This window comes from Nannospalax galili, unplaced genomic scaffold (genome assembly GCF_000622305.1).
Source record: "Nannospalax galili isolate Female #2095 unplaced genomic scaffold, S.galili_v1.0 scaffold787, whole genome shotgun sequence".
Lineage (NCBI taxonomy): Eukaryota > Metazoa > Chordata > Mammalia > Rodentia > Spalacidae > Nannospalax > Nannospalax galili.
The window spans coordinates 795,948-808,133 of record NW_008356318.1 but is presented as its reverse complement, the minus strand read 5'-3'; the positions used below and the strand labels follow the sequence as shown (position 1 = coordinate 808,133).

Sequence of the window (12,186 nt, the reverse complement as noted above, 5' to 3'; positions counted from 1 at the left end):
TTTAATAATGTAAATGGTATTATCATACCAAACAAAACTAACAGTAAAAGTTAAAGCTCTCTAATGATCCAGCCATATTTAATTTTTCCCCATCATCTCAAAAATGTCTACACACACAGGCTGGGGAAATGGCTCAGTAGATAAAGCACTTGCTACACAAGGGTAAGGATCCAAATGTGTATCTCCAAATGTGTATCCAGGTAAAGCTGCAGTGATCAGCACACCCCATGGTGCCTCCAGTGAAATGGGAGGCAGAGACAGGAGAATTCCCAAGAGCTCATGGACTAGCTAACCCAGTGTACTTAGGGGTGAACAACATTAGCCTGACCCTGCCTCAAGCAACACCTAAAGTTTTCCTCTGAACTCTCCATACTTGCTGTAGCTTTCACACACCCACATTCAAATACATGAGTATTCCCACAGCATCACACAAATGCGTGTACACACACACCTACCCAATACACTCCCACGTATGTACATCATATATGTAAAAAATTGTCCACACACAGTTTATTCAAAGTAAGGCCCCCAAAGTTCTCCAAATTGCCTTTGATTAGTGTACTCTTATGAGTTACTTTGATCTAATGGCATTTGAGCTATTTTTCTCATAGAATTTATCTACTGAAGAAATTGCTTCCTTATTTAATCTTTATAACCTTTCCTTAATATTGATGGGCTAAGCTTAGCTAATGTTATCCATCCTTAACCCCCAGCTAGCCATTCTCATTCCTCCCATGCTGTTAGCCAGCTGGGGTCATTTAATCCCATGACACTTAAATTTGTACCTTATATAAATAAAATGAAATCATAAGTAAAATTAATGTATCTAATCAACATACAGTTATATATGGAAACTTCCTTTAAGAAATCTATTTTGATAGCTACTAATCTCACTAAGAAACTTCCATGGTCCATTCTCCATAAGATAAAAGTTTTTATCAATCTTGCTAATAAGGCCTCAGCACAAAGGAGGACTTGTATAATCATCACACATGAAGACAGATGCTTCATGTGCAAACAGACTTGCCTGAGTATATGTAGCTTTCTGGTATGCCAGGAAACCACACTTGGTATGACTCATCTGTGCTACAATTAAAACCACCCTGTTTTCAATGTCTCAAAAATAATTTTTAAGGTTTACAAAGTTGAGAGACCAGATGGTTCCCTTTCCAAACATTTGTATTTTCCTCACCCAGTACCAGGAAGTTCATTTCAGATTGCATTTCTATGTTTGATTGTTGTGTTTCCTCTAAGTTAGAATACAAACAAGCTAAGGTATCTGATAACATTTCAATATATTGTACAAACGGTGCTCCTGTTCCCTGTCTGGATAACATTGTGTAATTCATTCCAAAAGCACACTTTTGAAAATCTCAGATAAGGGAAGTAGAGTGGTGAGTGGATTTCTGAGAAGAGATATGGGAATTTTACACATTTTTTCCTTTCTACTAACTGAAATACTAACAAGATTCTATGGAGAGCTGGCATATGGGGAAAGAGTCCTTTGGTTTAGGTGAATACTATATATCTTCACAAAGTTTATTTCTGAAATTATATTGGTAGTGGGGTTATTTGTTTTTATCTTTGTGTAGCTTCATATAGTGATATTTGGTGCAATTCAGAAGTGAAAATTGATAAGAGAATTAGACCATGGAGAACCTAAAGCAACTTCATTGACTTTCTCAAAAGATTTGTATTTATCCTTAGAGAACGAAATTAGAAAAGTAGGTAAAAGCCGTGTCTCATCTAAGAACAAAATTTTCGTTTATAATTTTTACTTTTAGTTGCAACAGTACAACCATATTCAAAGCTGAGAATTCTAATATGCTCACATATATTATTTTCAAAATTAATCATTCTTGAAGGTTCCACATTTCTCAGCTAGTAAAATAATATTTTCTTTATTCTTAAGCCTTTCTTTTGAGGATCATTGGGAAAACTTCGCCAAAAAAACATGGGAACTTACTAAGTTTTCAGTGTGCAAGTAGCTCGTCCTGTTTGAAAGTGGCAGGTGTAAAGAGAAGCTTGAAATCCCATTAGATCAAAGCCTTACCCCTGTGGGCGACATCCCTTCAAAATAGATGGATGCTCATTTTGATGCAGTCCTTGTACAAGTATCCTTAATGCTTTCTCAAGAAAACAGTGACTGCAAATTTAGATGTCTCAGTTTATACCCACATACCAATGTTTCCTAAAGCCTGGCACAGTACAAGGGTGATCAGATACCAGACAGCTTTCCAACTTTAGCCACTAGTCTTATTCAGAATTTTTGTGCCTTGAACATTCATCCTAGAGGATATTAAATATGAATGCGTGTAAGGTCCACCTAGCAACTTTGCAAAGAGCTTATCCCTTGCCTCTGGTACAGAGACCTCACTCTAAAGCACTGGATGAATCCAAGCATCACCATGTCCAGTAGCACCAGGTGCCTGTGTTGCAGGCAGTCATACATTGCCTCCTAGAAGGGTTATCTCATCCAGTCAGCATATTGATATCATTGCAACCTTTAAGAGGACTTAATGGTAGAACGCTGCCCTGTCCTAAGCCAATAAAGTCACCTGCATTTGACCCATTGAAAGGGGCCTTTTCTGTGACTGTTCTTGCAGCACCTTTATCAAATTGTGCCCACTGTGCAGAGATCATTACCTAGCCTGAACTGCAGGGGTTGGTTTTTGTTCATAGTTGCAGTTACACCACAGGTGTGGTCTAACCTGGGGCATTCTGTGTCACAACTACGATTCATGGTCAACGTGCCAGGTGCCTTTCTTTAATTTCATGATGAGGGAATCCTGAGCAAGCTGAAGGGCAAGCAGCAGTTACAGCCTCAACCCTAAACCTGAAAATGCCATATAAACAGTCTGCATGAGGTCATTTAAGGTAATCCAATGAAGATTTAAATTCAGAACCAAAGTTTAAATGTTTCATTGGCTTCCTTGATAAAGAATGAATTATTTTTTGAACCCACAGTGGAAATGGTAGAGGGAAAATGGGGATCTGTAAGCATCCCTGGATCTTTTTCTTTAAAATTATTACCTCAAAGTTCTTTTATCTATGTTCAATAACTAATAACACCATTTATTACTTTTAAATATTTCATTTATTATTTTTACTTTATGTGTATATTGCCTGCATGTAGGTAAGTGCACCTGTATTGTGCAACACCCGTGGAGGTCAGAAGACAGCATCAGAGCCCCTGGAACTGTAGTTATGGACAGTTGTTAGCTGCCATGTGGGTGCTGGATTCAAACCTGGGTCTTCTACAAGAACAGCCAGTGCTCTTAACCACTGAGCCATCTCTCCAGTGCCTATTTATTACTTTAAATAAATCACTAGAGCAATAGCTTGGAAGAAATAATATGTGATTAGAACAGTTTGATCATTTTTAGGATTCTTATGTGATTATGAAAATTCTAGCAATGGTATGGTCAGTTAACATTGTTTGTGCATATGAAGAACTTGTAGTTGGAAGCTCTGTCTCCTCTATTAAATCAGAGGACATCCCCATATACTTTCAGTTTGGAAGACAGGGTGCTTTCTGTAGCAATGTGACTTCAAGACAAGTTGAATAGCATGTATCCTCACCTTAATTCACCAACCAATGTGCTACCATGGAAACCTTTCTAGACAATTTTAGATTGCTTGATGTTCTAAAACAATATTACAGACACATGATTTTCTCCCAGCACCATGAGAAACATCCTGTGTTCAATACAAACTATAATGCGATTCTGTGTATGATTCGTATCTTTAAAATTATTTCTAAATATATTCCACACATGAAATGAATTGAAATCATTAACAGCATCTAATAAAACTTGCTAAATATTTTGTGTGTCAATGTGCATGTGTGCATGTGTGCACTGTATGTATGCCTGTATGTTTGTATATGTGTGATACAGTATGCTATCCTGTACCACAACAGCCAATGAAGACTATATTACATTAAAAAATACAAGGGACTGGAGAGAGGCCTTGGCATGAAAACCTGAGATCAGTCCCCAGAACCCACATAAAAAGTCAGATGTAACAATGCAAGTCTGTAAGCCTAAGGCTGGGACAGAGACCAGAGGATCCTAAGGACTTACTGCTCAGCCAGTCTAGACAATGTCAATGTGCAAGGTTCAGTGAGAGTCCCTGCCTAAAAATTAAGGTTGAGGGAGATAGACGAAGATACCCAATGTCAAGCTCAGGCACTACACATAGTGCATACACAGAACACACACATACACATATACACACATTAAACTCATACAACATAATGTCTAATATGATTCGTAGAAATACTCTAACCAGATTTTTACTGTATATGGTTATGGTTCCTGATAATGACAAGAGGATTCCTCACTCTGAGAAAATGTTAATTTTTAAACTATGGAGTAATTAGACCCATGCTTTTCTTCTAGCTATTACTTGTCGAAAGCAAGATGGAGGGCAGGCTGGTGTCCAGGAGTGCCTCCAGTATGCAGGCCCTGTGCCAGCCCTGACCCAGGCTTGCCAGATCCCCTGCCAAGATGACTGTCAATTGACCGGCTGGTCCAAGTTTTCTTCTTGCAATGGAGACTGCGGTGCAGTTAGGACCAGAAAACGCATGATTGTTGGTAAGACAATAATTTGGGTGCTAAATCCAACTCTCATCAAGGCAGAAAAACACAATAAAAGTCATACTGAGAATGTGCTGACAGTGTATTTGAAAATCCTGTTGTTGCTGTACTTATCCTGAATAAACCAGTAGATAAAAGTATTTTCATGTAAGATAGCAATGATAGAAGCATGCCATTTAAGAAGAAAGGAAAGGTAACTTAACCCTTATGCAATAAATGACACATTGCTTTGGGGCTTAAACATGTACCTTTATTGAACTGCCCAGAAAGCGTGACATGCCTGCAACAGAGAGGGGAGCTACCTCTTCATCTTCTCAGCCCATTCTCACTGCCATGTTCCCAGGACATAGTTTACCTCCTCCCAGGAAGAGTTCAGTCTTAATTCTATGTCTGAAAAATACATCTGAAAACAATGACAGAAACAACAGTAACTTAATTACTAGTACAAGAGACAGAATACTGAACTGTAGCCCGATGCAAATGAATACACTGTCAGTGGCAAAAAAGAGACTAAAAATATTGGGGTTAATAGACTGTTCAGAGTCTTTAAATTATAAGACTAATCAGCTGTGAAATGAAACTATTGAAAACTATATAGATCAGCTCATGAAAATTAGAAATAAGTATGTATGATCAGATTTTATAATGAAGTTAAAGATTATGTCGCTCATGATATAAATATATAGCAGTTATTTCATGTGGTATAATTGGCATAATTATATCTATAATTTTCAGGTACATGAATAACTTCTATGTGAGAAATTCTTTAAGAGGAAATTTATTGAGATTCAAAACTTTTAAAATTCTTTATTCTGATATCCAAAACCTTCATTTGAAGTGTTATTGGTATTTTCAACATTAGTCACCAAGGATGTCACAATGATTACTGGACAGAAATTTTGAAGGATGCAAAATCATAATCCAAGAAATAAGTCCAAAGTCTCTTATTTCCAAATTATAGTCCTTGCCCGGCGTGATGGCACACACTTTTAAACCCAGCAGTCTGTAAGATTAAGGCCAGCCTGGGATACATAGTGAGTTCCAGGTCAGCCAGGGATACAAGGAGAGGTTTGTCTCAAAAAGCCAAAAAAATAAAACAAACTACAGTCTTGTTTAACTATGCCACCTATGTGCAAACAGAAGACAGTATGCAGTGAATGAAGTGATCATCTCTCTGTATCTCATGTCTTTGCATATATTAAGAAGGAGAGATGCATTAAACTACCTCAGACTCCCTAGGTAGTGCAAACACGTGCTCACTGAGAAGACTTTAATCATTTTTCAAAGAGTGTAAGATTCAACTACAGGCCCTTATGCAAAGTGGACTACTTAAAATGAGAAAGTAAGAAAAAAAATTGCCATGCAAAGCGCAAAGCACCAAATATCAGCAAAGATTTATTTAGAAAGCACTTTGAAAGGAAAACTAGCACTTATTTATAGGCTACTCTTGAATATGATCAAAACCAGAGAAAGGAAATTTAAGAAACTAAAAATTTTAAGAGCATTTTAAATTAATACTGCTATTTTCCCATTTCAATTTATCTTCCACAGGAAAAAGTAAAAAGAAGGAAAAATGTAAAAACTCCCATTTGTACCCTTTGATTGAGACTCAATATTGTCCTTGTGACAAATACAATGCACAACCTGTGGGGAACTGGTCAGACTGCATTTTACCAGAAGGGAAGGTGGAAGTGCTGCTGGGAATGAAGGTACAAGGAGACAGCAAGGAATGTGGACAAGGGTACCGTTACCAAGCTATGGCCTGCTATGATCAAAATGGGAGACTGGTGGAGACATCCAGATGCAACAGTCACGGTAATCCAATACTACTGCAGTGTTTCATGTTTTCTCTCTTTGAGAGAGGAGATAAAATACACCTCCATCAGAGAGAGTAAAGGGAAGTTGCAGAACTCTGTTCTAAATGGAACACTGTGGCACACACCACAGCAATAGGATGTTAAACGGCATTGTCTAGTGGTCCAGAATCAGCAGATAAGTCCCAAAGATGGTGAGAAGCATTATGGGGCCAGAGTCTTTAAAGGGGAAGGCAAGAATGGGTTCAGAATTCTCCCTTGAGACCTATCAAGAGCTTCCTCAATCAACAGACCCAATAGTCCCCAACGGGGGTGTGAACAGAGATTGAAAAGAGATAATATTTGAATTCAAAGTGATAAAAGTTTTAACCTAGGCAGACTTTTAACAACCAAATTCACAAACTTTGCAATGTTCCCAGAATGTTATTAAAGTGCCAGAAGAAACTCTTGAACATCTGTTTATTGTCCATTGAGTTGAGACAAGAGGAAACACACACACACACACACACACACACACACACACACACAGCAGAAAATGCCTCTAAAAAACTGTGTTCACTTTCATTTTGTAAACCAAACTTCAGTGACAATAACTGAGTTGCCAAAAGTTTGCAAATAGTGGTTGTTTGGCCAGTGTATATATTGAATTCTTGACTTTTGATGTTAATGCAGCATTAGCAATAGGTCACCACTGCTCTTCAGTGTTAATGCATCTGCTTTTTTATAATAGAATGTGATCAGTATACAGTATGCCAGCCTGAGTCACAGAGGACATGTATTAGGAAGCCCTGGACAATGATCTCCTACCCAGTGATAGAGATGACCAAGAAAGAATGAATTAAAGTGTTAACAGCAAATATATAGCAGCCACCCTCCAAATAACTTCTGCTATTGGAATAGAGCTGATCCAGTTTATTATACGACTCAGAAGACAACACAAACTAATAGGACCATTTCACATTTATAAACCATTAAGACACCATGCTCATACAGCTATCAGAGTCCCCTAAACCTTCCCCTACAAAGGAGCTTCTAAATACCTTTTCCCTATTTTAGCCCTCTCCTGTAGTTCTTTTTATCAAACCCCAAAGACTCCACCAATACTGAAGCTAGAGATTTAAATATTTTTCAGGTTAATATATGTGCATTGCTAATTGAAGATTGTTCCATGCACTTGAATCAATAGCTTAGAGAGGTGGTTAATAGTTTGAGAAATATCTGTTTGAATAACTGTACATTCTATTTTGAGACAATAATGAAGAAAATCACATTTAGTTATTAAATATAAATATATAGGGTCATTTTAAAATGTGATTCTCTTGGAATGTGGCATCTGGTGTTTGCTCTCATTTAACTTGTCCCATGAAGTGAGCTTCTTAGATAATCATTTGTTTGGAGCATTGCCTGTGAACTTCCAGAATGCCTTTCATTTATATAGTTTGACTTCTACTCCGATCTGCTAATTAGGTACATGAGATCTTTAGAAATATTACTCTTGGGAAAAAAAAAACCTTTTCTTTTTTGAAGTTCTGGAGATCCAAACCAGGGCTTTTTTGCATGCTAGATAAGTGTTCTACCACTGAGATAAATTCTCAGCCCCTAGAAAATAATTTTTAGCAAATTATGTAACTCTCATAATTTGCGACCTAATGAATATATCTAAGTTACTTACACTTAAAAGATCAATGTAGAAATGCAATCAAAATTAGCTAAAGGCAAACGTCTTACCTTAATATAATAAAGTCAAGGTGTGAAGAATGTAGTACTGCATTCTAGGGAAAGGTACAGGTAGCAAAAGATGGCATCGTGGTGCTTTGAACTTCATGGGGAGTGTAAAAGAACCCATGAAAAATCTTTAACCAAGCAAACCATTCTAGTTCAGTTCTGTATGCCCTGCACTAGTCCTGTCTTCCTCTGTCTCGATTGTGACAGGATGTCCAATGAGGTGCTGGAAAGCTTACTATAACACTGAAAGTAAAGTTTGGGGAAACTTAATCTCTATTAACAGATTTCTTTGGACAATTGCTACTTCTCTTCAGTATGTTCTGTCAGTTCTGATAGAGTTTGTGGAATGCTAAACTTTGCCACACTAGCCTAGGTGTGCTCTAAACTGCTCTATGACAACTGCCTTCTCCCAGCCGAGTCAGTTTTCTAGATGAGTAATAGATGTGGAATTTTATGTGGCTTGGAGAAATATCTGTCTTCCTGCTTTCAAATTAAATATAAAATTGACTCCCACAAGTGTGATGTGTGATGCATTAATCCCTGTTCAACATTGACCTTGGGGTGTTTCTGTCTAATCACTGTGGTCCATCTTTGCGATTCATGTTATCAATAATTATGTTATGCAATTTGACTGTCACCAGTTTAATTGCATGTTATGTTAGACTATTTCCCATGTGGCCAACTTTTTTTAATGTCTTGGGGCACAATTTTACTATCACAGCTTACATTTTCTTATAATCTCTCTGGGCTGAGAAGTACTATGATTATAATTCTAAAATTGGGTCTTATATTCTGATTTCTCATCAGATCATATAAATATTTCAATTTTTACTAGAACCAGATCTTAAAATATACTTTAGAAGTTGCATAAATGTTCATTCCTCCTGACACCTACTATTAAGTATATTTACTACACAAATATTTATGTGCAGATACACATTTGGGAACATTTATTTGTACTAAAAACATACTGTAAATCATATATATTTACTTCTGACATGAAATCTTTGATAGTGGTGTCAGAGACATGGCTCAGCAGTTAAGGGCACCGACTGCTTTTGGAGTGGACTCAGGTTCAGTTCCCAGCACCCATATGATGACTAACAATCATCTGTAACTCCAATTCCAGGAGATCCATTGTCCTCTTTTGACCTCCATGGATGTTACATGCATGTGGTGGGACTTACATGTAGGCAAAACATTCATACACTTAAAATATAAATAAATAATTTTAAAATGTTTTTAAATTTTTGATGGTTTCACTATGGCAACATATTTCAAATCACTAAAATACCAAGTCACGTATTTTTCTATTCATTATTAGAGTTGTCTAAGGTCTTGATTGATTGATGATTCACTAGAAATTTATTGAGTGCCTAACTGCACACAATACTAAATATTTCTATGTTAATCACCCTCAACAATTCATAGAATAAGGATTTGAAATTCTGGAATTTTTAAAAATTAAGTTGGTTATCTTTGAGAGCTTAAAGAATATTAGAGGCAAGTTGGCTTATGCAAAATATACAATATAAGCTTTCCACTCAAGTATAAGTGACAAAATTTTATCATGCAACTCCTAATTAACCCAGCACTCCAAAATTCCTCATTCTGTTCCACTTTTGGTAATTGTAAGGTATGTATCACCCTATAAACATACCACATAGTTTATTTATTATGTTCATTATCTTCATCTCCCATGCAAGAATAGAGATTTATTAGGATGCCTTAGACTGCCTTGTCACTGATGTTGCCTAAGCATTTGGAAGAGCTGATGCTTAATAAATATTTACAGAATGTATGACTGAATGAAATGCTAGAGAGAATGTATTTTCTGCATGGAAAGAGTTGACCCCTGGTGTGTTTGCAGTTGATCAGGACCTCTGTATCACTTTCTCTTTTCTAGTGACCTTTCCTATATATTACATTTCTGGATAATAACCAAACAGACCATTGATAATCACTGAGATCTTTGGAATAAATAAGAGCTACACATACCACAAAATTTCTATATGATACCTATCAAATATCCAGGTTTTTCTCTACCCACTAATGAGAGAAAAAATAATAATCACACAGCTGCTTTGTTCAATTAGATCAATAATATCCTAATTAAAAGTTCTTTTGTTGCCATTTAAAATTTCCTCTTCAAAATGGCCTAATTGTGTAACTTCTTTGTTCATATTAGGAATCATGTCAACTTGGATTTTCCTAAACAGTGTCTAAAACTTCGAGAGTTGGGGATATTTAACTCTCTTTATTTTTACTTGTTTTTCTTATGAAAATAAGGAATAATAATTCCAGGTGATTTCCTTGAAATAAATGCCTCAAAGTTGAAGAGATAAAGTAAAAAAATACTGGATTCTCCAGTTGTTAGCTCATTAAGCTACATAAATACTTCCAGATAATTCTCTTCAAATTTACCCTCAGGAAGTTTGTATTAGCTATTTCACATTGGCAGTTTAAGCCATAATGCACTCTCTGTAAGCAGTCTGAGTTAAGACAGTGATACTTGTGATACTATCATCTGCTACTATGAAGTAAACATAAGAGTTCATTAGAGTTCTTCGTGAGCCCACAATATTTAATGTGCATAACTTTCCTATTGTCCAGAGGTAGAACACTGCTTTTGAGAACATCAAAGAGTCACAACACAGACAGTGAGGAAACTCAAGAACTGGGTTAACTTAGTCAAATTACTTGTCACCAAATGTTTTCTAAAGGATCAGATAACAGATATTTTAGGGGTTGTGACCACAATCTCTGTCACAACTGCTTCTACAGTTGTAGCAAGAAAGGAACTGTGGACAAAATAAGAGCTAATAAGCAGGACCGTGTCCAGGAAAACTTTATTTAGGAAAACAGGATGTCAGGTGAGCTGTTATCTGAATGGCGATCTAAACCCTAGCTGTGCAAAATGTGGTCCACAGATCAGAGGTGTGAAGATCACTGAGAAACTGTAGCAAATCCAGAAACAGCCTTCTTGGCTGACCTGTTGAGTCAGAATCCACATCTCAACCAGATCACAAGTAGCATATGCTACACATTCAGAGTCTGAGGAGCACTGTTCTGCATCAAATGGACAAGCTTAGGAGGCTCAGGCTACACAGGAGTTCTAGTTGACACCTGAGAGGGAGAACTGGACAGTAGGACAAAGCTATTTGGGGATAACATAATCCTTACCTCCATGTGACTGTGTACTTGATAACCAGCCATGGAAAGTTTTGATATATATTTCTGATGTCATCTTCACAAACAGAAAGCTTGTAAAAGTATAATTTTAAAAACAAACAGAATGAGCCTATAGAGTGGGAAAAAAAAAAAAACCCACTGGCAATTTCTCTGTTACCCTAGGGAACATTCCAGGAGGCATGGTTATAAGGAAAATTGGGGAATCATTTTCGCCCCTTGTTATGAATGGAAGCATGAATTTAGAGCACTCTAATGTGCTTACATTGTTTCATTATTGGGTTTTAGCACCCCAAAGTAATGCATTAAATGCTGAATGGAAAATCAGAAAAACAAAGCTCAATTGTGATCTTCCCTTTTGAAAAAAAATGTCTTGTTCTGCTGAAAGAGTCCCATATTAACTAAACTTTTTTAAAAACTTACATTTATTTGTCTATGTGTGTAGGTGGCATATGCCACAATGCCTGTGCTTTTGGGAATATGTTCTTTCTTTCTACCATGTAGGTCCTGAGGCTCAAACTCAGGTCATCAGACTCTGCAATAAGTGCTTTAACCCCCTGAACCGTCTCGTCAGCCCCTTATTAAACTTTAATCAATAAAATTATTTCAGATATTATAGTCAATGCACATTTAGCATTTTACTATGGCATTTTTTCATGTATAAAGAAGAAATCCTCTTAGATCATACAAAGAAACCAAGTCAATATATCTTTCAAAATATCACAATTTATCTGTCAAAGCAGTAAGAAGAAAAAAAATGTTTTCAGTTCAGTTAGAGAAATAAGCAAGCACTCCAGGTTATATGTTGTCTTGTTTGTAAGCAGTACACAAATCACATAAAGGTGTTGGCTACCTTT

The 12,186-nt window shown here is 36.7% G+C and overlaps 1 protein-coding gene across 3 annotated transcripts in view; it reads left to right on the top strand.

Annotated features, from left to right (window-relative positions):
- The window catches only part of Thsd7a (thrombospondin type 1 domain containing 7A), a 444,595-nt gene that overhangs the window by 382,690 nt on the left and 49,719 nt on the right, over window positions 1–12,186 (top strand). For all 3 annotated transcript variants that reach the window (XR_003847217.1, XM_008854527.3, XM_029556884.1), the window contains exons 12-13: window positions 4,404–4,598; window positions 6,153–6,416. Coding sequence is in view for 2 of the 3 variants with exons in the window: in XM_008854527.3 (XP_008852749.1) it covers window positions 4,404–4,598; window positions 6,153–6,416 (459 nt within the window). In the remaining variant the exon portion in view is untranslated. The remainder of the gene's footprint in view (window positions 1–4,403; window positions 4,599–6,152; window positions 6,417–12,186) is intronic.